The following is a 21,927-nucleotide window of genomic DNA, read 5'->3' as shown; positions in this document are numbered from 1 at the left end:
AACAGGCGACATCAGCTTCGGCCATTGCCGGACCCCCCAAAATAAACTCGACCAAATACACAAGTTCAACTTCCTCATGTCCTCCTCCGACTGGGTTACGCTAGATCCTCACAATACGCTGCGTTCCATACAGGTCCAGCACGCTACCTTCTCCGAAATGCAAAGCCATCTGAGAGACACTTCGTCCTCGGTGTATTGTCGCTTCGTGCCAGTGGGCAACATCTGAGGTCATTTTCTCACACTGCTCAGCTCAAGATTCTAAGGCGTCGTTGGGCCTGTGAATGACGAGTATGGCACTCTGCACATGAAGATAACCCGGTAGCTCATTGCTTGCGACACCTGCCGAGGTACTGCACAGTGGAACAAGCTTGGGCCGCGCCACAGTGCTTCTTCAGCAGACTGACAGAAAACACGTCTTCTGACTACGCGCTTACTACGCGCTCTCCGCGGGTTCAATACTCATGCCACCTCGGCATCGGCGTCGCAAAACAATAAGCAATGAGAGGGCGTCGACGTCTTCTGCGATGACTGACGCTAGGTGGGCACTCTGTAATGCACAAATTTGTTCTTGACGTCGTTGCCCAATGGCGGGTATAAGAGCCGGAGGTGCGTGGGGTGACTCTCAAGCAGCAGGGCCCTCTACGATTCGCAACCTCACACCTGAACCCCTTCGACTGTCCACTCAAAGATGTCAGCTACAGCACTTCCGGAGTCTATCAAGGCGCTGCGGGTCCTTCCAGACCGCAAGGGCCTCGAGGTAACTACAATCTCCTGGGCCTCCCAGGAGAAGGTTAAAAACCTGGCGGACAACGAAATTATTGTACGTGCTGTCCTCTTTCTCCCGATTGTGCTCGGTTCACAAGCTCCTCAGCTCCGTGTTCATACCGTTGGGTTGAACCCCACTGACTGGAAGGTGCGTTTTGCCTGAGATTATTTTATGATATATTGCCTCACATTCCCTCAGCACGCTTGGGGGGACTGGGGCACGCCTGGTACGATTGAGGGCTGCGACGCCGCCGGGGACGTGGTCAAGGTCGGCGCCGCGGTTAAGCACCTGAAGGTCGGTGACCGCGCTGCTGGATTCGAGTGCGTTCTCTTTTTGCACGTATGCGCAACACATCAACTTACCGACTTACGCAGCTTCGGCGGCTCCTGGCAGACCGACAATGGCTCCTTCGCCGAGTACGTGCGCATGAACTCCGCCGTGGTCTTCAAAGTCCCGGACGGCATGACCTACGAGGAGGCGGCGTCCTTCCCTGTATGCACACCATCAACTCGTATCTTCGGACTGTCGTCCTGATTCGCACATAGATCCCCAACTTCACCGCCGCGCAAGCCCTCTACATCAGGCTCAACCTGCCCAAGCCGTTCACCAGTGACGCGCCCTTCAACGAGAAAATCCTCATCTGGGGCGGCTCCACCGCCGTCGGCCACCACGCCATCCAGCTCGCCAAGCTCTCCGGCCTCACCACCTTCGTCACCGCGTCCCCCGCTGTCTTCCCGGAGCTCAAGGCCCTCGGCGCGGATCAGCTCTTCGACTACAGGGACCCGGACGTGGTGGCAAAGATCGTCGAGGCTGCGGGATCGGACGGTATCATCTACGCCCTCGACACCGTTTCCGAGAACGGCACAACGGATGCGGTAGTGGACGCGATGTCGGTGACGCGCGGGGGCAGGGTCATTGCGTTGCTCCCGGCCGGCGAGGCGACGAAGAATCGGCGTCCGGACGTGAGGGTGGAGCTCACGCTGCTGTACACGGCGCTGGGGTACGAGTTGACCTTTGCGCACACGGTGCGGATGCCGGCGATGAAGGGAGATGAGGTGCAGCTTTTAGAGTGGGTCTCGATGTATCTGCCGAGGATGATAGAGGGGTGGAAGACGGGGGAGGGTGCGCCGACGTATAAGACGCAGCGCCGGTTGCGTAAGTTGCGGGGGCCCCTTGAAGGTGAGTATGAGGTGGCGTTATATGAGCTCTGTGGCTGATGAATTTCGACAGACATTTCGAAGGGTCTGAGGATTATGTCGGAGGGGAAGTACGGGCGCGAGAAGCTGGTGCATACCATTGTCTAACCAATAGCTGGCTGGCTGTAAAATATCAGTCCGGACAGCATGAGTGCAGTGCAAATGAGTAAGATGCGAAAGTTCGACTCATACCAGACAGTTTTGATGGTCAAGCTACCAGCGCTTGGGCAACTCGTCATGGTACCCATCTCATGCTATCAGTTGTCCGGGTTTTCCACACTCCGACAAGTCAAGATTCCAGGCAGCTCCGCATGCCATTGCACCAGGTTGTATACAACAAGCCCAGCTAAATAATAAAGATAGCAATAAATAAAGAAGTGGGTGATGCGTAAAGCACGTTAGAGCGTAGCGCAGCGTATCTGCTCGTCAACGCGGGACGGGAACAACATCCCCGGTCGTCAACTCCTTCGATGTCGAAGAGGCTGTGAGGATGGATGCAGCGAGGCGCTTAGAGCGCGCGGCTGTTCCAGTGGCGGCGGTGGCTCTTGAGGTTGAGCGACCGCTTGCGCGCCGCGGCGGTGATCTGGCCGTCCTTGCAGACCATGCCACCGGGGACGGCGCCCATCGAGATCCACGCGCCGGAGCCGCACTGGGACCAGGTGGACTCGCTGTCGCAGCGGACCTCGCCAGCGGTGCACGCGCCGTCGCCGCCGGCCGGAGCAGAGGTCTCGGCGGGGGGCGCGGCGGAGGTGGTGGCGGGAGGGGCAGACGAGGCCGGGGCGGAGGTCGAGGCCGGGGCAGAGGTCGAGGCAGGCGCGGAGGTGGCGGGGGCAGAGGTCGAGGCGGGGGCAGAGGCGGAGGTGGCAGGGGGCGAGCCGCCGGAGGAGGCACCGCAGTCGCCGACGGGGGCACCGAGCTTGCCCTCGACGCGCTCGACCTGCTCACCGGGGTTCGGGTACTCGACATCGACACCCTCGGGGACGGTGCAGGAGTTGACGGCGGAGAGCTGGGCGACGAACATGTCCGGGTACGAGCTGAGGCCAGCACCTCCGCCCTCGATGGTGACGATGGCGCTGGAAGACATCGTGAGCACGAGTCTTCGTGAATTGCACTGTAGGAGAGCTTACCAGTTCATGTAGAACTCGCGGTTGCCGGTGTTGTTGTTCCAGGTCCAGGCGAAGATGACGTCGCCGTCCTTGACGTCCTTGGGGATATCGACGTTGAGGGTGACACCCGCCGCGGACGGGCAGTTGCCCATGAAAGACTTGATGACCTTGAACGTCGAGCCGCCGTCCTCAGAGATGGACAGCTGGCAGGAGCCACCGTTGTGAATCGCGCTGCCCTCGAGACTGCAAAACCGCGTCAGTTCCCCTTCCCCAGATTGCTTGGGTAGATTCCCACTCACGTCACCTGCTGGCTCGAACCCGCCTGCCACTTGGCGACGGACTGCTTGCCATCGGCGTCCGAGAGGTAACCCTTGCACGGGAAGTTCGAACCAGTCTCCTCGAGCGGGCTCGTCATCGAGTAGTCGATGTTCGACCCCGCGTTCGGGTTGTGCTTCGAGCGCAGGGGCGCGGGCGAAGACATTTCGATGTGCGCGGACGCGATGCCAGCAAACGCGGCGAGAACGGCGAAGAAGGCGGCCTTCATGATGATGGACGGTGAGGGTGGTAGAGGCAGATAGATAAAGAATGTAAACAAATGAAGCGAATGAAAGGGGGAGCTCGAGGAGAGACCCGGTGTGGAAAGGAAGGCGGAACTGGGAGGTGAGCAGTGAGGGATGAAGGTGAGAAGAGATGGCTTTTATACGAGAGGGAAGACAGGCTCGGCATATGAGTGCGACCCGCACGCAAGAGGCATTTCCGCGTTTGAGTCGGCCACCTGCGAGGCGACGCGAGGTGGGGCGTTGCGGGCATCGTCGCGTCGACGTCGGGAGCACGGCAGGCGCAGCAGGAACGGCAGGCGGGAGGTGTGCGGGAAGGAAGCGGGAGGCTTGCGGGCGCGCATTGCGCCACATTCGGCCGTTTGTGTATGAAGGTTTGAGTGTGGACGGGATTTTCCGAAGGTGGCAACGGAAAAGGCAATTGATTGATGCTCCACTGAAGACTCCACAGCCGTATGTCGGACGCGGACATGCAGCGGGTGGACAGCGGGAGGGCTTGCGTGCAGCGGACCGGGACAGGCTGAAGCAACTTCCATCTTCGTCTCGAACGTCTTGACTTTGCACAGTGAACTTGGGGAGGTGTCTACAAACACAGCTGGTTGCAAAGGCTGGCATCATTGCCTCAAAAGACCACTACTTTCTTCTTCTTCACGGGCGCGGGGGCGAACGACTTGGTGATGCCGGAGACGACGCCGGTCTTCACGTCCGCCTGCTTCTTCTTTTTTGTATCGACCTTCTCTGCACGGTCGAGCTGCTTGTTCAGACGGCCCAAGGTGTGGAAGTCGTCCTCGTCAGCGCCAGGCGGTTCTGCGAAGCCTATGACGGCTGCCGGCCTCACGTCTGAAGGGGCGGTAAGTCGAGAGAAGTAACACGAGGTACGATCCCCACTAGGCGCTGCAAACGTACCAGGTTTCCGAAGCGCACAATCCTTCGCAAGGTGAGTGTTCTCCCCGCAGAGCTTACAGCACCCGCCATTCGGGTAAATCCCCTTGTCCTGATTCTGCTCGCATGCAGACGCAAGGTGTCCCTTGCTATTGCAGACGAAGCAGGTGGCAAAGGGGAGGGGGTTTTCGGGATCGTGGGGTTTCTTGCAGCGCTTCAGACTATGGCGCGTCGAGCCGCATCTACGCCGATCATAAGCTTTAGTGTCAGGATGAGTATGATGGAGGACGCACCGATAGCAGATCCCCACAGCGGGTTTGCTCCCCGCTTTCGGACAGAACTTGGCGGAGTGTCCCTTCTCGCGGCAGGCAAAGCAAGTCGTGTCGGCGTTGCGCTCAGCTATGCGTGCGAGTCGCCGCTGTTCCGATCGTTGAGCTTTCTCAGCTATAGCTATCAGAATGTCAGTAAAGGGCACACAGCGATCTGTCTGCTCAGAGCACCTTTATTTCTATAAGTCTTCTTCGCAGGGGGATCCGTCGCTTCGGGAGCAGCGTCATGCTTGCTCTTTTTCTTCTTCTTCGGTGGCTCTTCAACTGGTGCCGGAGGTTCATCCTGGTCTACAGCATCAGGGGCAGGATCGGTATTCACGTAGGCCCGCTTGATTCCAATGTTCGTTATTCTCGTCATGACAGTAAGAAGTAGAGAACAAATGGTATGATCGAGCACCTTTGTGTCGACGAGAATGGAAGGCTTTGTTCTAGCCGCGCGCCTTGGTTCCGTCCATCATGGCCTCTAACGATCCTCATCATGGACCGAGCAATAGCGCGGCGAGCTCGTCTGCGCCAGCGACAGCTGCTCCTTCCCAGATGCCATCGACATCGAAAGCCCATGCGGCGACGCGCGCAGTGCCAGTCAATCAGCCCACCGCGTCGGGCTCCATGGCTGCCCCGACAGCATATCTCCATAGCTACCCAGCTACGGGCGCGACAAGCACTGTCTTTCGCGCAACGCCCCCCACAACCACACAAACCTACCAACCCTCCACGTCTGCTGCCGGCACCCCCGCCCAAGCGCAGTCCTTCTACAACTACCCGGCGCAGAACTGGCAGCACTGGCAGCCCACCTTCTCCGCCTTCCCCAACTCGCAAACCTACTATCAGACCGCAGGCTACACTCCCGCCACACTAGCGAAGGCGGAGGGGAAGGCGCCCGCGCTTACTGCGCACCAAACCAAACCCACCGCTGCGGCTGCCGCTGCGCCTCCTCCGCGTCGGCCACCTACGCCTCCACCACCCGATCCTATTCTGCCGAAGCACTGGGACGAGGTGCTCGTGGACTTCTTCAAGGCTGTTGGCTTCACACAGGCGCGGAAGGGGTTCGAGATGGACGTGCTCGTGATGAACCCCGAGTGGGAGAAGAAGCGAGTGGCGGGCGCGCTGCAGCGATTGGTGCAAGGGCTTACAGTATGTGAGTCGGCGCCAGGATGGAGAACATACGTCTGACATCGAGTCCTGCTCCGTAGGTGGCGCATGATCCCACGAAAGACGACGCAGAATCAGTTGAGGATCGCAAGCTCGCCTACACACACAAGCCAAACTTGCAGCCGTCGACCTCAGTACGAATGCGCATCCTTGCCTTTCATCTCTGTATTCAACCTTTTCTCAGATCAATAAATCCATCTCCCAGTTCCTCGCGCAGAATCGCAGTCGGAACGACGCGTCCAACCGTGCCGAGTTCGTCGACAGCCTCAAGCGGAAGCGGCAGAAGACAGCCGACGGCGACGCGCCAGCAGACGGTACCGACACCGCGGACGCTCCCGACGAGGCATCAGCCTCCTGCGCGCGCACCGACGCACGGCACGTCGATCGCGACGCGCAGATGAAGTACGATATCGCGAAGAACGAGGACGGGCCGCTCAAGCGGACGATGAAGAAGGAGGCGGAGGGGCAGGGTCAAGCGGGCCCATCAGCGGCACCCACTGCAGCGCCTGGAAAGTCCTCCGGTGGCCCAGCCGACCTCAGCGAGCGCGTCACCGCCGTCGAGCAGCACCTATCCTTGCAATACGTGCCGACGCCGCCGAATTCGGTCGCGGCGAGGCTGAAGATGATCGAGGACCATATTGCGCATCTTGAGCGCGACTTTCCGCCGTGGGCCGCGCTGCACTTCAATCAGCCGAATCGTGGGGTGAGTGCAGTTGTCAGTCGGTCTCAACGCGGGTGAATGTTGACCTGTTCCTCCTCACAGTGGCCCCCACCCCCGCGTACCACGCCTGTCATTGTGCCCGTGCATCTGCGCTCCGTTGCTGCGCCGCCGCCAGTACCTCAAGCGAACGTCGATACGTCGAATCAGCCGACAAGTTCAAGAACGAGGACGAAGAGCTCGAGCGCGCAGGCGAAGAATTCGAGTTTGCAGCGGGCTGTATTGGAGAGGTTGGAGGTGCAGCAGGCGAGGAGGGATTTGGCCGGTGGAGGGGCGATGGGACTGGGTGGAGGGGGATGAGTATGGCTTGGAGATCAGAGTGACGAATCATGATATTTGCGGTTCTGACTGTCGGGACTAAAGTACTAAAGGGCTGAGGGTTCTCTCTGGTCACGGTACGACGTCAAAAATACAAGTCCAATGTATTCAGGCTGCTACTGGGCGGTAGGTGTTCGTTCACAAGATAGTATGCACAAGCTTCTCGCGCCCGTAATTCCCCTCCGACATGATCCTCAGGCCCTTCGAGATATCTGTCGCAAAATAGTCAGCTGCTGAGCCCGCACAATGTGAACACAACTCCAAACTCACCCTCAAGCGGGCCTTGCAGCTTGCGCAGACGCTGAGCCTTGAACCGCGGCGCGCCCTCCCCGGCCTTCCACCCCTCCAGCACCTTCGGCACATACTCCGACACCCACTCCAGCGTGCGCGCCTCATCCTCCTTCATCTCCGGCATCGTCACCGCGTGCGCGAACGTCAGCTCGTACCCAAGGGCCGTGTACACCAGCGTGAACTCCACCCGCACGTCCGCCCGGCGCTTCAGCGTCGCCTCGCTCACCGGCAGCGTCGTGATGATCGTCCCCCCGCGCGTCGCCGACATCGCGTCCACCGCCGCGTCGGTCGACGACTTCTCGGCGACCGCATCGACTGCGTAGATGATGCCCTCGGGGCCGGCGGCCTGAATTATCTTCCCCACCACGTCTGGGTCCCTGTAGTCGAAAAGGTGATCTGCGCCGAGCGCCTGCAGCTCGGCCCAGGCGGCGGGGGAGGCGGTGACGAAGGTGGTCAGGCCGGACAGCTTGGCGAGCTGGATGGCGTGGTGGCCAACGGCGGTGGAGCCGCCCCAGATGAGGACTTTCTCGTTGAAGGGCGTGCCACTGGTGAAGGGCTTAGGGAGGTTGAGCTTGATATAGAGGGCTTGGGCAGCGGTGAGGTGGGGAATCTGGACCGGTGGTTAGTACGAAGGCATATAGCCATAGGCGGAATGCATACCGGGAAGGATGCGGCCTCCTCGTAGGTCATGCCGTCCGGGATCTTGAAGACCACGGCGGAGTTCATGCGCACGTACTCGGCGAAGGAGCCGTTGTCGGTTTGCCAGGAGCCGCCGAAGCTGCAACGACATGTAAGTTGAAGCTAGGATAATCCGCAAGAGAAACGTACTCGAATCCAGCGGCGTGGTCGCCGACCTTCAGATGCTTGACAGCGGAGCCGACTCTAACCACTTCGCCGGCAGCATCGCAGCCGTCAATTGTGCCCGCCGTGCCCCACTCGCCCCAGGCGTGCTGATAGGATGCGAGTCAGTAATGACAATGTGAGTGCTAACCCAAGCGCACCTTCCAGTCAGTGGGGTTCAAACCAATGGTGTGAACGCGAAGCTGGAGATATTGTGAGCAGCGTCCGAAACGGAGAATAAGGCAGCGCCTACAATGATCTCGTTCTCCGCCAGGTTCTTGACCTTCTCTTGGGGGGCCCAGGGAATCGTAGCGACTTCGAGACCCTTGTGGTCCGGAAGGACGCGCAGGGCCTTGATAGTCTCGGGGAGTGCAGACGCCATTGCGGAGGTAGTGAGTATTCGATATGATGAGAGTTAAGGTTGCGAGTCGATGTGAGCTCTGTTGCTTGTCGAGTCCTGCTCAGCTGTCCAGTCTTTATACGCCCCCGCCATCGAGAGACGACGTCAACGAGCACCTTGGCGCATTACAGACCGCTCTCAAGGCGCCAGTCATCGAAGGCATCGACGCCCCGCGTCCTGTTGGCGGCTGCGATGCCGTGGCTGGAGCAAGGAGAGCGCGATGAGACCGTAGTAAGCGCCCAGTCAGAAGGTGTGTCTGCTATCAGTCTGCTGAGGAATAGACTCTATACGGCCCAAGCTTCTGCCGCCACCAGTCGTCAAGATGAGTGGAACCCTATGTGGGACATCGCAAAGCGTCGCATACTAGCTTATTCGCCTGAGTAGCGTGCAGCTCCCATGCTCCCCTGCGCGCCACCAAGCGTGTTCTTCAGAAGAACATGGGATGACTTCAGCTGTTGCTCATAAAGTGCTCAATTACCGAGGTAGAAGAGTAGATCGCATAGAAGCTTGCACTCTGGGAGAGCCATAAAGCGATGTATTCACCTAGGATGCATTCTAGCATTGCTAAGCGGACCAAGCGGCGTGCAGGCGCCGAGGTCGTGAGGGTAAAGGGAGAACAGTGGACTCTGTGTTTGGCCGAGCTTGGTTCGGGCTTCCGGATTCGGCAATAGCCGGATTATTTGCCTCCGACCGTGACGTCCATCGGGATAGCGTCACAGTCACTCAGTGACTCACGACTCTGGTTGAAGTGCACTCATCCTCGACCATCATCGTTAGCGACGCCGAGCCCTCGGTTCCTCGAGGTTTACACTCTGTCTCTTGGTCCTGCTTGGCTGCTGATGCATATATCCTACGCCCGCGCCTGAGCTGCAGTCCAGCAAGCGGTAGCGACGCTCCGGGTGCGATTGTCGTAGAGGGTCTACTTTTCGGCTCAAAATTCGATTTCTGCTGCATTATTGTCCAATAATTATGTTTTGGGAGAGCTGGGAAACAGTCTTCATGTCGCATGTCATGAACTGGACGTGTGACTCTAGCCCTTCTTTGACGCCCTCACTTCTCGATAATCACTAACAATCGATAACGACAGCGATTGGACCGGCCAATGGGTCGGCGCTTCCATCTTCTCTTTGACCACGGCGCTTTTCAGACTGGACGGCTGACGCGCTGATACATATTCGAGCCAGGGTTGGTCATCTCCTCTGCGTCTACGTCGACACTGCCTGTCTATCTCGCTATGAAGGAACCGCAGCACCAAGCTTTCCTCATCGCCAAAGTGAAGCCCCATGGCGGCGCTCCGGCCCATTATAGATGTGTGGGAGCGTACGAGCACGCGTGGTGCCATGGATCGCTTCCTGTCAAAGCCGCGCACCGCACGATCACCTTGCTGAAGCAGCAGCCCAACGCCCAGATAGTACGCGAGGAGCTTCGCAGTATCGACGGGAAGTACGGCGCATTCGGTGAAGAGGAGCCCAAGGCGCCGAGCCTACTGTACGCCTTTCATCAATCAAAGATGAGACGCAGTGCGACTGACCCCTGCGCCAGATGTTCGTATACTATCTATCTCCTTCATATGGCATTCAACGTCGACTTCGACAAGAACAGCCTCAGCCAGAGTGGCTGCTGGTTTTCGATGTCCATGGGGACCTTCGAAAACGTACTTGACGCGTCGACGAAAGTGTGGACGGAAGGTACGTTCTCGAGACACGGGCCTGGCTCTTGTCGCAGGCTGACTACGTCGTATGGCAGACACCATGAGCAACGAAGGCGTCACGATAATCGATATCACTGATCCCATGAATCCTCGGTATTGTTTCCTCCCAGGCTGCGGCTTAACGAATGACACTCTCGACATGGCGCCGCTGACAGCTCAGCAGTACCTCGACACTCTGTTCGATCCAGAGATACCCTTAATGTTCCTGACTGCAGAGCATTGTCGTGAGGTGGCCGCGTTGCTGACTGACGTTCCGCTTGTGAGCCAGCGAGCCATAGCAGAGGCCTGGCCTGCAGGGCCGGCAGACTGCTTTGAGTACGACGAAACTCTGGCGAAGGAAGTCGAGGCGGGCACCCGAGGCGACGGTATTGCGCTACTATCTAACGGCCAGCCTTTGAATACTGCCTCGGGCATGACCGTCGACCCATCCAACACGAATGCAGTCTCTACCAACCATGTCGACGCCATCGCCCAAACTCTGTCGGAGGGTGACAGCGATCTGGAGACCTTGCAGGCGATTCGCAGCATCCGAGGACCTTTCCTGGATGCTCTTCTCCCCATAATCGCTAGAATTCTTGCAGCGGCACCCGATACTGCCTTCGACCTCTCCGATATCCAGCTCACCGGCAGACAACTCCTTTCTGTCCTGCCCAAGGGTGAACCGCTCGCGGTGGTCGATCTATCTGGTAACGCCGCGTTCAAGCTGTGCGACCTGCGCGCCCTCGTCCGCAAGCAGCGCAAGTCCAAGCTACGCATCCATCGCCTTGTCCTCGTGCGGACTGGCGTCTCAAACAAGGATCTCATCGAGATGATGAACCAACCGACCGTGTTTTCCCAAATCGGCGAAATCATCCACCCGCTGTTCTACTCTTGGTTCACAGGTCCGAGCTATCCGTTCTCATGGGGTATCACCTTCTGCCGCGGCCTAGAGGTCCTCAGGAGCGACACACGTGAGATGTCGACCGTGCCACTGATGTCGCTGCCCCAACTCGTGCAGAGCGTGCACTTGCTCGTCGGCGCCGTGCACGACGGGAAGCTCGACTTCGGGGTGGGCCATGCCGCGCTCGACGCGCTTACCACCGCCAGTGCGGTCCCCAAAGGCAAGGCCTGGGGCGAGCGCCCATGAACGCGACGATTGCCGTCCGCCGGTGCTGGCAGTTCGCGATAATGCAGCCGTATCGCGTTCCAATCATGCACTACGGCTTCATGCTCTACACTCCGGAAAGACCGGGAATTACGCTAAACGTCGAGCATTGCGCCAGAATCACGTTCATGACCGTCGACGACTTCTTGCGACAGGTGAAGCAGGACGGGTACCCTCCGCTATCCGCAGAGGACGACGCGGTCCTTCGAGCTGCCTGCGAGAAGCTAGAGAGCTGTGGGGCGAGGCTGTTCCCGAACGGCGCCGTCAACCCAGATGGCACTCGGGCCACAGAAGATACTAGCCCTACGAACGAAGATGTGGGGCAAATGCCGAAGGTAGATACCGCGACCGCTGTGGAAGAGTGTCGTCATGCGCGGTCAATGGAGGGCAGTACTGTACTCACTGCTGTTCATATGGTTCCACGGCCTATGCTGCCGAATGCCACATTGAGATCGTTTCTCGCTCTCACGTAGTATATTTTACTCTCATCTATATGTACCTACAGCTCTCGTAACCTCACTGACATTCGGCTAACCCAAAACCAGTGGCAATCCTTCAGCTAGACTTATAGTCCCATCCGCCTCATCCAAATTTCGTCTCTCTCTTTCGTCCTCCCGTTTTCTGGCGCTTGATGATACTGGCATTACCAAAGGAAAAATAAATCACAGGCAGCATAAACATGTCCAGCCGAAATGCGTTGAGTTTGCGTAAGCTGTGGCCAAGGATCACTCAGCCAACCCAGCAGGGTGCAGCTGCCAAGCTCCTGAGAAAAAAGGAAAAAGACGAACTTGATGTGCGTGCTCGAGCTTCAAGTTGTTGCGAGCTTCGGCAATCACCGAACTACTTGGCTTTCAAGTTCCGACAGCCATCTTCACTTCCGCTCGCATCATTAAGGCCCTAGATCATCCAAGACCCTGTGCACTAGGGAATTCTATACTCGTATTCTCTGCTCGACTGAAATCGTGAAGGATAGCAGGCGGGTTACGAGCGTTCGCACGACGCCTCCATTGTTCTCAGACCCCGGTCCGCAACCATCACCGATCTACCTGATATGGTCCGAAGAAGGCGACGCTTAAGCGCTTCACTCTTGACCTCACGCATCGGCTGCCATGGGTCAGTGGCATCAGGCCCTCATCATCGCGAAGGTCAAGCCGCACGACGGAGAGAAACCTCGCTACAGGTGTCTCGGTTCCATCTACCACTCTTGGTGCTATGGCTCGCTCCCAGTCAAAGGCGCTCACCGGTTCATCACCCTGATCAAGCAGGAGCTGAACGCGCGGATTGTGCAGGAGGAGCTGGATGCCGTGCAGGGCAAGTATGGCGCATATGCGAAGGAGGAGCCGAAGGTTCCTGATGTACCGTGCGTAATTCTGATCTGACATTACAACGAAATGACCTTTCTGACCACTACCTGTACCGATCGTAGATGCCCGTACACGACGTCCTTACTGAACATGGCCTTCAACGCCGACCACGACGAGAACAGCCTCAGCTTGAGCGGCCGCTGGTTCTCGAGTGGTTCATACAGGAATGTCTGCTCTGCATCCATGGGTTGCTGGTCTATGCGTATGTTTACCGTCATCTCCGCAAAATATAGAAGTCTGACAGAGATATACAGATAACGACGACGGCCTCACCATCATTGACATCACTCATCCGCTCAGTGCGAGGTACTGCTTTCTGCGCGGGCGCGAGACACAGATCAAGTGCTCGAGGATGAAGCCGCTCAATGCCAGAGAGTACCTTACTGCGTACTACAGAGACGAGGACAAGACGAGCGGGAGGTGGAAGAGCTACGAGCAGCTGATCGCGCTCATGGACGGTTTTCCGCTCATCAGTGGGGCCGCTCTTGGGCAAGCATGGCCCAGAGAGTATCGCGAGCAGCGTCTCCGTACAAACCATGATGACGAGCTTGACGCTGCCAGGGCTAGGCGCGCCAAGGCAAGAGTGACGACTGATCTGGCGGTAGGAGAAGTCAACTCGGAGCCGTGCAACGACGCTCTCGAGGTCCCTTCTCTCGCCTCTCTTATTCTGGGGCCATCAATCAAGCAGGCCCTAGAGACAGGCGATGCGGCGAGCGCTGTTCCGATTCTCCAGCACGCAGAGAATATCCCGAAAATGATGGAGGCGATACGCAGCGTCGAGGGTCCGTTTCCGGATGTTTCCGTCCCCGTATTGGCGACGACCATCGAGCTTGCCCCCGGTGGAGTAGTTGATCTCTCCGGCGTTCAACTCACAGGGGAACAGCTTCTGCGCGTCTTACCCACTAACAAACCTCTGGAGACGCTCGATGTATCTGGCAACACGGCCCTCGACGGCGACGGCCTCCGCATCATCCTCGAGGCGAAGATTCGGATCCGCCGCCTCATCGCTATCCGCACCAGCGTATCCGACGATTCAGTGGTTTCCATGCTTAACACCCCCGTCTTATTCGCCTACATCGACGAGTTCATCCACCCCCTTCTCTACTCCTGGCGAAACGGGCCTGAATACTCTTGCGCATTCTCCATCTTTGACCCCTCCATCGACCACAGAATCGACGGAGTATCGGGGCACATTTCCGTCGCCATATTCTCCGTTAGCCAGATCGCGCAGAACCTCCGGGTGCTTGTTGATAGCGCGCTCTCAGAGGACAGTCGCTTCTGCTCCAAGGGAGAGGCGCTGCTCGAGGCGGGTCTCACCGCCGGTGTCATCCCGCGAGGAAAGGCGTGGGGAGAGCGTCCGGTGTGGTGCACGGCCGCGCACGAGGACCCACCGACGCCTCGGACCGGAAGCTGGGAATTCTACTTCAAACCCGGGCATGGTCCTTGTTATCCCACAATCTATGGCTTTTGCCACTATGACGGCCCGTCTGACGAGGGGAAGGTCCCGCCGGCCGTGGCATATTCCTTGGACGACTTTCTAAAGCGGCTCGAGGAGGATGGGTATCCTGCTCCCTCGCCGGAGGACGTGGCATCCTTGCGGGAAACGTATAAGAAACTAGAAGACTCAGGTGCATTACATGTATCTACTTGATAGCCCGTCGAAACGACAATTGTAACATCGTAATTAACGTTGATTGTTGTGGGTCCCTCGCTGATAGACCACGTGGGGAAGCAGAGCGTCACGGTTACTCCCACTCGAGTCACATCTGAACTTGTTCTCGACCGTCGACAAGAGACACCATGACTCAAATCAGTGCTCCCTGTACAACTTCGACGCCTTCTTTGCCGCTTCCATCTCACCGTATCAATCGATGGCGCAGCTTAGCGACCTGAATACTGGCAAGATCTGGGCTTCTATTGTTCTTTTACCCCGACCGGGCCGCCGATCAATCTGTGTGTATAAAAGGGCACTGGACACCCTGGACTGGTTATCTTCTTCTCTTCGACTGCTCCAATCCGGTGAATCCACTCGTCATGAAGGAACAGCAACACCAAGCTTTCCTCATTGCCGAAGTCAAGCCGAATGGCGACGGTCCAGCCCGTTATAGGTGCCTCGGAGCGTATAAGCACGCTTGGTGCTATAGCTCTGCCCCTGTCAAGGCTGCCCACCGATTTATCACCCTGCTAAAGCAACAGCCCAACGCTCAAATCGTGCGCGAGGAGCTTCGAAGCGTTGAGGGCAAGTACGGCGCGTTTGGCGAGGAAGAGCCCAAGGTGCCGCGGCTACCGTGCGTAATCCACTACTTTGTGGCGATCCGGGGTCTGACACGAGTCGCCGCCTACAGGTGCTCGTATGCGATGTTCCTGCTACACATGGCGTTCAACGTCGACTACGACGAGAACAGCCCCAGCCTGAGTGGTTGCTGGTTCTCGGCGACTTTGGGCACCTTCCACAATGTTCTACACGCGGGAGCGAAGGTCTGGAAGAAAGGCATGTCTTCTGGAAGACTGAGGCTTCTGTAAGGCTGACCACCTTGAACAATAGATACCATGAGCAATGAAGGAGTGACCGTCATCGATATTACCGATCCCACGCATCCGGGTTATTGTTTTCTTCCAGGCTGTGACTCGCTCGACGACGAACTCGATATGACGCCTTTAACCGCAAAAGCGTACCTCGACACCCTTTTCAATTCGGACAAGCCCCCGCTGTTCCTAACCGCAGAGCATTGTCGGGAGGTGTCTGCGTTGCTGGCTGATGTCTCGCTTGTGAGCCAGCGAGCCATAGTGGAGGCTTGGCCTGCAGGGCCAGAGGACTGTTTCAAGTATGATGAAGGCCTCGCGAAGGGGGTCGAGGATGGCACTCCAGGCGATAGTAGTGCCCCATCTAATGTCCTACCTTCTGTTACCACCTGTGGCGTCGCTGAGGCCGTCGATTCGTCCATCACGCAAGCTATCACAACCAACGACGTCAATGCCATCGCCCAGATTCTGTCGCAAGGTGATAGATATCAGGATGCTATGCAGGCGGTTCGCAGCATCGGAGGACCCTTCCCGGATGATACCATACCCATAATCGCCTATATTCTTGCGTCAGCACCCGATACTACCTTCGACCTCTCCGATATCCAGCTCACTGGCGAGCAACTCCTCGCCGTCCTGCCCAAGGACGAGCCACTGCAGGTTGTAGATCTTTCCGGGAACGCTGCCTTCACGCTCACCGGCCTGCGCGCGGTCATTGACGCGCAGCGTAAGTCCAAACTTCGCATCCATCGGCTCATCCTGATACGGACTGGCGTCTCGGACCAGGACCTCATCGAGCTGATGAACGACCCGGCTCTGTTCTCCCACATCGACGAGATCATCCATCCGCTCTTCTACTCTTGGCGCACAGGCCCGCGCTATCCATTCTCGTGGGGAATTGCCTTCAATCGGGGCTCATACGTCCCGAAGCACGACACGAAAGAGGCATATGCATCGTACGTCGCCCTGATGTCGCTGCCCCAGGTCGTGCAGAGCGTGCGCCTGCTCGTCGATGCTGTCGTCAGCAAGAAGTTCCCATTGGACGTGCGGGATGTCGCGCTCGACGCCCTCACAACCGCGGGCGTCGTTCCCAAGGGCAAGGCGTGGGGAGAGCGCTCTGTCTGGTGCGCCCCCGTGCCTCAGGATGCGCCGATGGCCATTCCATGCTGCTGGCAGTTCGCAATAGCGCAACTTCAGGGTCATGATAAGCCAATGGAATACGGCTTCATACTGATCGAGCCAACCAAACCTGGATTTGTGCCATATGTCACGGTCGGAAAGCCGAAGACCCAGAAAACCCATTTCATGCCTGTGGACGACTTCTTGAAGCGGGTGAAGGACCAGTATCCTCCGCTGTCGCCAGAGGACAGTGCGACACTTCGAGCGGCGTGCGAGAAGCTGGATAGTTTAGGCGCCACCCAGTTCAAGAGATGTTTCCTCAAGCCAGACCCGGAGGATATCCCCAAACCCGCTCCTTCGACTCACCAGGGCGATTCGTCGGCTGGGCCCAGCTCGAAGCGTGGCGGTCAGAATCGACGGTTCCGATAGTAGATACTTTTGTTCATTAGATGCTCTTACAACACGCAACGTGTAAGAAATGAAGCCGTCAATAGTGTCACCATGAAGGTGCGATTGGAATGACAGCAAGCGTACAGGGAAGAGGATTGGTGCTATACAACATCGGAAGAGCGATGCCAGGTCCCGGCGTAAATGCATATAGAAAATCAAGCCCAGCCCACTTGAAGACTGACGAACAGCCGAAACCCTACGCTGTGGCGCATTCGTTCTCCCCGTTTACAAGCAGCGGAACAAGGTATAAACAAGAAGTACATGTACACGCTGAGATGGAGTGTTTGGAAGGGCAAGGACGTCACTACTCTCTCGGCTTCGACTCGCTCTTTGCTGCTAGTAACCTCTCCATGATTTTGTCGTGCAACGCCCGACATATCTGACGCACGTCGTCCACGCCGCAGACGATGCCCTTGTCCACCATTACCAGCGAGCCCGCCTTCTTCGCGTCCGCCGCCGAGATCTCGCTGACCACCTGGTCGATCATCTCGCACAATTGTGGAATGCGGACCAAGCCGATCTCTGCTTCGGTCGCAGGTGCTGACGATGGGAGCTCGGACTCGAAGAGCGAAACGGCACCGTCGAGGATCGCGACTCGACGCCCGCTCATCAATCGGAAGTCGAGAGCGTGTCTGTTGCATAAAGGTTAGTGGATAATTATATAAGAAGCACGGAAAACAATGTACCTGAGGTCACCGTACAGCAAACGGTACCATCCCGCGGCCTTGGCGAACGTGTCTACACTAGCGGCCATACCGCCCTTCTGCTCGCTTTGCCACATGATCTCCTCCAGCTCCTGGACAATCGGCAACGTATCGCGCAGAAGCGTGACGAGCCGTACGAGCGACGGAGCCAACTTGCCGTGTCCTCGCTGCAATATGTTGCGCATGAAGGGCTCCGCGTCGGCATGCGGGTTGAACCTGTCGTCGTCCATCGCCGAGTCGGTCTTCTCGCGCGAGAAGCGGAGATAGAAGGTTCCACCAGCGAGAGTTAGTTGGTCTTGATAGTATATCGAGACCGTGTAGTCCTGGAAAGCAGGGTTAAACGTGATTATTAGGTGCATTGGGCGAACACTCACTGATGCATACGCGAACTCGACCGTTTGCAGATCGAACGACAATAACCGGACATCTGGCCAGTTCTTCTCCTTCGACATGCCCGCGACTGCAAATCGGACGCCTCATCAGCCTGACGCACACCACCATCACCACGAAGCCTACACTCACCCTCCCTCGCAATGACCACCATCTTCGACACCCTCGCCCACTCCTCCAAGAACTCATCCACACACTTGCTCACATCCTCCGAAAGGAACGACACCACCGCGTGCGTCGTATCATATATAATTCGCTTCGACGGCCTGATCACCGCGCTCGTCCCGCCCGCCCGCCGCCCCAGCGGCTGCTGCACGTACTTCAGCTTCACGCACGTCACCACACGCGGTGCGCGGGTGTCGGACCACCAGTTGAGCGGGATGACCCGAATGTTGGGCATGGCGGCCTCGGCGGCGGGCGCGCCGGAGAGGATGTGTTGCGATTCGACGCAGAGGGCGGGGATGGAGCGGGCGAGGATGGATTGGGTGGCGGTGAGGGCGGGAGGGTGGGTATCGCTGGCGACGGTGACATGCTTGAATTGGATGTGGCGCTCCTTGAACTGTTTCTCGACGGTCATGTAGGTGATGCGGGCGCTGAGATGATGATTAGCTCAGCAGAGGCCTATGTCTATCCACGATGAACCTACCTGCAGTAATTGTACAATGCCTTCAAGCATCGGATGTTGATGTTGAAGCTGCAGGGAGGTGAGTGACAGATCATCAATCAGACTCAGAACGGCGCACCCTCCGACGCCCGTCATCTGCAAGTTCTCGCCAGCGCATATCCGGTTCACGTCCAACCACGCAACGTCGATGATGTTCATGCCATAGAACAGTGAATCCGGCTTATCCTCCGTCGTAATAAGCGCGTAGTCAAAGTCATTATGCCGCATGACCAGCACAAGGTAGTGATGCGGCACGTTCCCCAACGGAATGAATAGCCCTCCGTGCCAATTGGGTCCCAGCTTGTTGAGCTCTGCGAGGGAAATGAGCACACGACGCGACCACTGCAGGTATAGACAACGCACCCCCCTTCTCGAAATTCCGATTCCGATACACCTGCAGGCCCAGATAGTTTGCCTTCTGCTCCGTGATCTCCATGATCGTCTGCCCAAAGTCGTCAGCATCACATCTTCACCTGAACCCACTCTTCCCTCCCCCATTCCCCCAAACCCTCAATCGAACACTCACCATCAACCTCAACTTCATCAGCGCCGTGAACAGCATCACCGGATCCGCGTTCACCCTCTCCGTAATTACCAAGAACCTGAGCCCACGGTTCGGCCCTGCGAAGCACAGGCCCTTGTCGGGCGCGGCGAGGTCGCCCGTGTCGCGGATGGTGATCTGACCCGTGCGCGGGTCGATGGAGATGACGGCAACCTCTTCGGCGCAGAGGCACACGCGGAGCGCGAGCACGGTGTCGGGGTCCTTGGGGGCGAGGGCGGAGGGATGGGAGGGGCCGAAGGGGTGAGAGTGGGTGGCGGAGTCGAAGTGAGTGATGGTGGTCGGATGGGCGGGGGTAGTAGTGCCATGGTCGTGGGATAAGGACGCCCCTCCGGGTGATTCCTCGACGAGCGTCACCATGCCTGGCGCGCCGAAGATATCCGCGGCGGGGCCTTTCTGCAATTGCTCTTGCAACGCAGACAGGATCGCGTACGTATGTCGCGATATGCACTTTCGCAACAGCCGCTCGATGTCAAGATCTTGAGGATCCTGACGCGCGTGTCAGTAAGGTGGTATGGGCGACGGCCGGGCTCCTCTGTGTCTTGCTGAGAAAAGCCCACTCACCACCACCAACTCCCCCTCCCTCATCGTCACATACTCCCGCGGCAAACTGACGCCCAACGCATCCTGTTCCGGCTCCCATCTCGCCTCCAACGCCAACGTCTCCACCTCCTCCGACGGCCGAAGATCGCCCAGCTTCGACTTCCGCTGGATTTCCGCGAGTTTCCTCGCTTTGGGTGATCGGAAAGGCTCGCCCTTCGGTGTTCGCCGGTCGATGATGGAGATGTGGAGAGTGCCAGCGGAGGGGGGGACGAGGTTGCGAGGGTGACGTGGCCGTCTGGACGGAAGTCGATGTTAGGAACGGCGATAAGGGCAAGGATGAGTGGTAGAGACGTACAACCAATACCGCACAGACAGCGTCTTCCTATCAGGACTCATCCTACAAGACATATACTGCTGCCACCCCAGATACTGTAGTCGTTGTGCCTGGAAGAGCAATATCTCGAGTTGATATGATAGGGACATGATCTCTACGAACACATCCAACGGTTAACTTATGTATATACATCGTACGAGGAACATTGAACTCACGTATGAAGTTATACAACCGCACTAAAGGCGCGTCCGCTGTTCCCTCCTCCAAAACGTTTGGATTCGGCGGGACGCCTGATGCAATTTGCTCCTCGGATATTTTTGTGTAGAGCCCAAGGAGCCGATCGCCTTCGAGTGTGAGATGAGCTTTGGTGATGCCTGTTGGTATTCGAGGGATCTCTGAAAGTGATGGGGTCTTCAGCCAGGAGAGGATGCGATAACAGGAGACTCACCCTGCACCTCTGTCGCGTCCCCGCCGATCCCAATCAGAAATTCGAAGTGAGTCGTGAACCAGCCATCATCCTTCTGCGCGCCAACCAGGCAAACACCAACTTCAAAGAGGTTGGGTACGGTAAAGTAGACCCGACCGCCGGCTAGCAGGGGTCAGTGGCGCAGGAATGAAATTTCTGGCACGCCGCACCTATTCGATACTGCATCATCTCAATGGGGATGTATTCAGTGGTGCGTAACCGATAGCGCATGACCTGTTCAACCTCGCGAAAGGTGGAGACAACATCGGGGTTGGTGAGGGGTTTGACAGGGATGACGGATTTCTGAAGAACGTATGAGATGCAGGAATCATGACAAAGGGGGGAGGGGGGATGACCTTGATGATAGTGGGTAGGCGCTGGTAGGTGCCTGTGGTGAGGACATCGAGGGAGGTGAGGAGGTCATGGTTCCCGAGGCGTTCAGGATTAAGCTCGTCGTGAATCTGGTGCAGTCGTCCGATCGCAGAATCAATTTCGTACTTCTGGTTCATCAAGAACCCTACGAGATTCTGCTCATATTGTCAATAACCGCGCCCGCCACACAAGGCCTGACCACGCACCAGGCATTTCTGCACCGTCTCCGCGTCGCGTGCCCACTTCGCGATCGCGTACAGCTTAACGACCTGCTTCTTCGTTGCGACGACAAAGTCCGCGAGGGTGCGCTTGCGCGCGACGTCGGACATGCCGGGGAGTCTGGTGCGCGCGGTTGAGCATCTTCACACGGGCCGAAAACAAGGACACGGCGACTGACGTCTCTGCCACCTCCTGCAGCTCCGCGTAGATCTGCTGTGCCACTCGCGAGACGATCATGCCGAAGGGGACCTGTCCCTCGTTGACGTCGGGGAGCATGCGCTCGAGGTCCTCTACGGCCGGTTCTTGATGGTGGTATCCGTTCTCCTTCCCGTTCACAGTCAGAGGCCGGGCAATGTCTGCGACTGCCATACTGCCGTTGACGTTCATCGGCTGGTGGTGGTGGCGACCGACATCGGTAGCGGCGCAGGGCGCCCGGTCCCCGCGTCTCAAACTCGGATAATTCCGAGGTGTGCACATGACGAAGTTCAACTTTTCGAGACCTTGCTCTGCGCAGTTACCGTCTTTGTTTGGGCTGCGAACAGGCGGTGGGTGGGCTGCGGGTGGTAGCTACTAGTCAAAGTGCAATGACGATCGAGGGATCCGCATGCTCTCCCCGCCAAAGCTCGAGCGCGTCTGGTCTGAAAATGGCAGGCAGGGTGGGGCACGTGATGCGTGTGACTGCGGCGGGTCACGGTTCGAGTTGGCGGAGGCAGCGGTCGTGTGTGCGTGTCGTGGGCGTGCGTCTGGCTTGGGAACCCAAATCGTCGTGAGTATGGGTGAGGGCGATGCCTCTCGCCGACTCTGAGGGCA

At 57.9% G+C, this 21,927-nt stretch overlaps 10 protein-coding genes across 10 annotated transcripts; 6 read left to right on the top strand and 4 right to left on the bottom strand.

Moving 5' to 3' along the window:
- Positions 1-688: 688 nt before the first annotated feature.
- On the top strand, positions 689-2,070 carry SCHCODRAFT_02703509 (GroES-like protein; the record flags this gene model as incomplete). The annotated part of the gene is made up of 6 exons (XM_003029566.1): positions 689-820; positions 872-913; positions 965-1,086; positions 1,141-1,258; positions 1,312-1,945; positions 1,997-2,070. 6 exons carry the CDS (start codon positions 689-691, stop codon positions 2,068-2,070), a joined length of 1,122 nt encoding a protein of 373 aa, XP_003029612.1.
- Positions 2,071-2,470: 400 nt separating this feature from the next.
- SCHCODRAFT_02670098 (uncharacterized protein) lies at positions 2,471-3,549 on the bottom strand (the record flags this gene model as incomplete). Its single annotated transcript, XM_003029155.1, has 3 exons — positions 2,471-3,035; positions 3,090-3,311; positions 3,368-3,549. 3 exons carry the CDS (start codon positions 3,547-3,549, stop codon positions 2,471-2,473), a joined length of 969 nt encoding a protein of 322 aa, XP_003029201.1.
- A 388-nt stretch (positions 3,550-3,937) lies between these two features.
- On the bottom strand, positions 3,938-5,434 carry SCHCODRAFT_02358616 (uncharacterized protein). Its single transcript, XM_003029154.2, has 4 exons — positions 5,008-5,434; positions 4,801-4,957; positions 4,532-4,749; positions 3,938-4,465 (listed from the first exon to the last, which is right to left on the bottom strand). Exons 1-4 carry the CDS (start codon positions 5,192-5,194, stop codon positions 4,248-4,250), a joined length of 780 nt encoding a protein of 259 aa, XP_003029200.2. The 5' UTR covers positions 5,195-5,434; the 3' UTR covers positions 3,938-4,247.
- On the top strand, positions 5,293-7,006 carry SCHCODRAFT_02510197 (uncharacterized protein; the record flags this gene model as incomplete). The annotated part of the gene is made up of 4 exons (XM_003029565.2): positions 5,293-5,970; positions 6,030-6,122; positions 6,173-6,691; positions 6,752-7,006. The coding sequence occupies 4 exons, from the start codon at positions 5,293-5,295 to the stop codon at positions 7,004-7,006; spliced, it is 1,545 nt and encodes a 514-aa protein (XP_003029611.1).
- A 156-nt stretch (positions 7,007-7,162) lies between these two features.
- SCHCODRAFT_02509783 (GroES-like protein) lies at positions 7,163-8,537 on the bottom strand (the record flags this gene model as incomplete). Its single annotated transcript, XM_003029153.1, has 6 exons — positions 7,163-7,236; positions 7,295-7,925; positions 7,976-8,093; positions 8,144-8,265; positions 8,317-8,358; positions 8,409-8,537. The coding sequence occupies 6 exons, from the start codon at positions 8,535-8,537 to the stop codon at positions 7,163-7,165; spliced, it is 1,116 nt and encodes a 371-aa protein (XP_003029199.1).
- Positions 8,538-9,789: 1,252 nt separating this feature from the next.
- SCHCODRAFT_02670094 (uncharacterized protein) lies at positions 9,790-11,392 on the top strand (the record flags this gene model as incomplete). Its single annotated transcript, XM_003029564.2, has 3 exons — positions 9,790-10,043; positions 10,098-10,243; positions 10,302-11,392. The coding sequence occupies 3 exons, from the start codon at positions 9,790-9,792 to the stop codon at positions 11,390-11,392; spliced, it is 1,491 nt and encodes a 496-aa protein (XP_003029610.1).
- Positions 11,393-11,457: 65 nt separating this feature from the next.
- On the top strand, positions 11,458-11,883 carry SCHCODRAFT_01173551 (uncharacterized protein; the record flags this gene model as incomplete). The annotated part of the gene is made up of 1 exon (XM_003029563.2): positions 11,458-11,883. One exon carries the CDS (start codon positions 11,458-11,460, stop codon positions 11,881-11,883), a length of 426 nt encoding a protein of 141 aa, XP_003029609.1.
- A 415-nt stretch (positions 11,884-12,298) lies between these two features.
- SCHCODRAFT_02690873 (uncharacterized protein) lies at positions 12,299-14,486 on the top strand. Its single transcript, XM_003029562.2, has 3 exons — positions 12,299-12,770; positions 12,837-12,976; positions 13,029-14,486. Exons 1-3 carry the CDS (start codon positions 12,520-12,522, stop codon positions 14,423-14,425), a joined length of 1,788 nt encoding a protein of 595 aa, XP_003029608.1. The 5' UTR covers positions 12,299-12,519; the 3' UTR covers positions 14,426-14,486.
- A 322-nt stretch (positions 14,487-14,808) lies between these two features.
- SCHCODRAFT_02670092 (uncharacterized protein) lies at positions 14,809-15,297 on the top strand (the record flags this gene model as incomplete). The annotated part of the gene is made up of 2 exons (XM_003029561.2): positions 14,809-15,062; positions 15,120-15,297. 2 exons carry the CDS (start codon positions 14,809-14,811, stop codon positions 15,295-15,297), a joined length of 432 nt encoding a protein of 143 aa, XP_003029607.1.
- Positions 15,298-15,463: 166 nt separating this feature from the next.
- SCHCODRAFT_02679783 (MED14-domain-containing protein) lies at positions 15,464-21,721 on the bottom strand (the record flags this gene model as incomplete). The annotated part of the gene is made up of 22 exons (XM_003029152.2): positions 21,296-21,721; positions 21,105-21,237; positions 20,883-21,053; positions 20,697-20,829; positions 20,509-20,649; positions 20,276-20,455; positions 20,082-20,214; positions 19,748-20,021; positions 19,151-19,672; positions 18,988-19,066; positions 18,704-18,935; positions 18,607-18,654; positions 18,093-18,553; positions 17,945-18,030; positions 17,553-17,893; positions 17,255-17,498; positions 16,783-16,808; positions 16,547-16,695; positions 16,258-16,463; positions 15,912-16,113; positions 15,674-15,854; positions 15,464-15,590 (listed from the first exon to the last, which is right to left on the bottom strand). Exons 1-22 carry the CDS (start codon positions 21,592-21,594, stop codon positions 15,464-15,466), a joined length of 4,368 nt encoding a protein of 1,455 aa, XP_003029198.1. The 5' UTR covers positions 21,595-21,721.
- Between the last annotated feature and the right edge of the window lie 206 nt (positions 21,722-21,927).

Source organism: Schizophyllum commune (genome assembly GCF_000143185.2).
Source record: "Schizophyllum commune H4-8 unplaced genomic scaffold SCHCOscaffold_9, whole genome shotgun sequence".
Classification (NCBI taxonomy): Eukaryota; Fungi; Basidiomycota; class Agaricomycetes; order Agaricales; family Schizophyllaceae; genus Schizophyllum; species Schizophyllum commune.
Note: the sequence above shows the minus strand (reverse complement) of the source record. Positions and strands in the feature narration are given on the sequence as shown.

Bases quoted from the DNA above. Each gene is read 5' to 3' on its own strand.
- SCHCODRAFT_02358616 (XM_003029154.2), bottom strand. From the start codon at position 5,194: ATGACGAGAATAACGAACATTGGAATCAAGCGGGCCTACGTGAATACC. The intron at 4,958-5,007 runs GTGCTCTGAGCA...ACATTCTGATAG, and splicing joins GAAGACTTATAGAAATAAAG to CTATAGCTGAGAAAGCTCAA. The intron at 4,466-4,531 runs GTACGTTTGCAG...CCGCCCCTTCAG, and splicing joins TTGTGCGCTTCGGAAACCTG to ACGTGAGGCCGGCAGCCGTC.
- SCHCODRAFT_02690873 (XM_003029562.2), top strand. From the start codon at position 12,520: ATGGGTCAGTGGCATCAGGCCCTCATCATCGCGAAGGTCAAGCCGCAC. The intron at 12,771-12,836 runs GTGCGTAATTCT...TACCGATCGTAG, and splicing joins CCGAAGGTTCCTGATGTACC to ATGCCCGTACACGACGTCCT. The intron at 12,977-13,028 runs GTATGTTTACCG...AGAGATATACAG, and splicing joins CATGGGTTGCTGGTCTATGC to ATAACGACGACGGCCTCACC.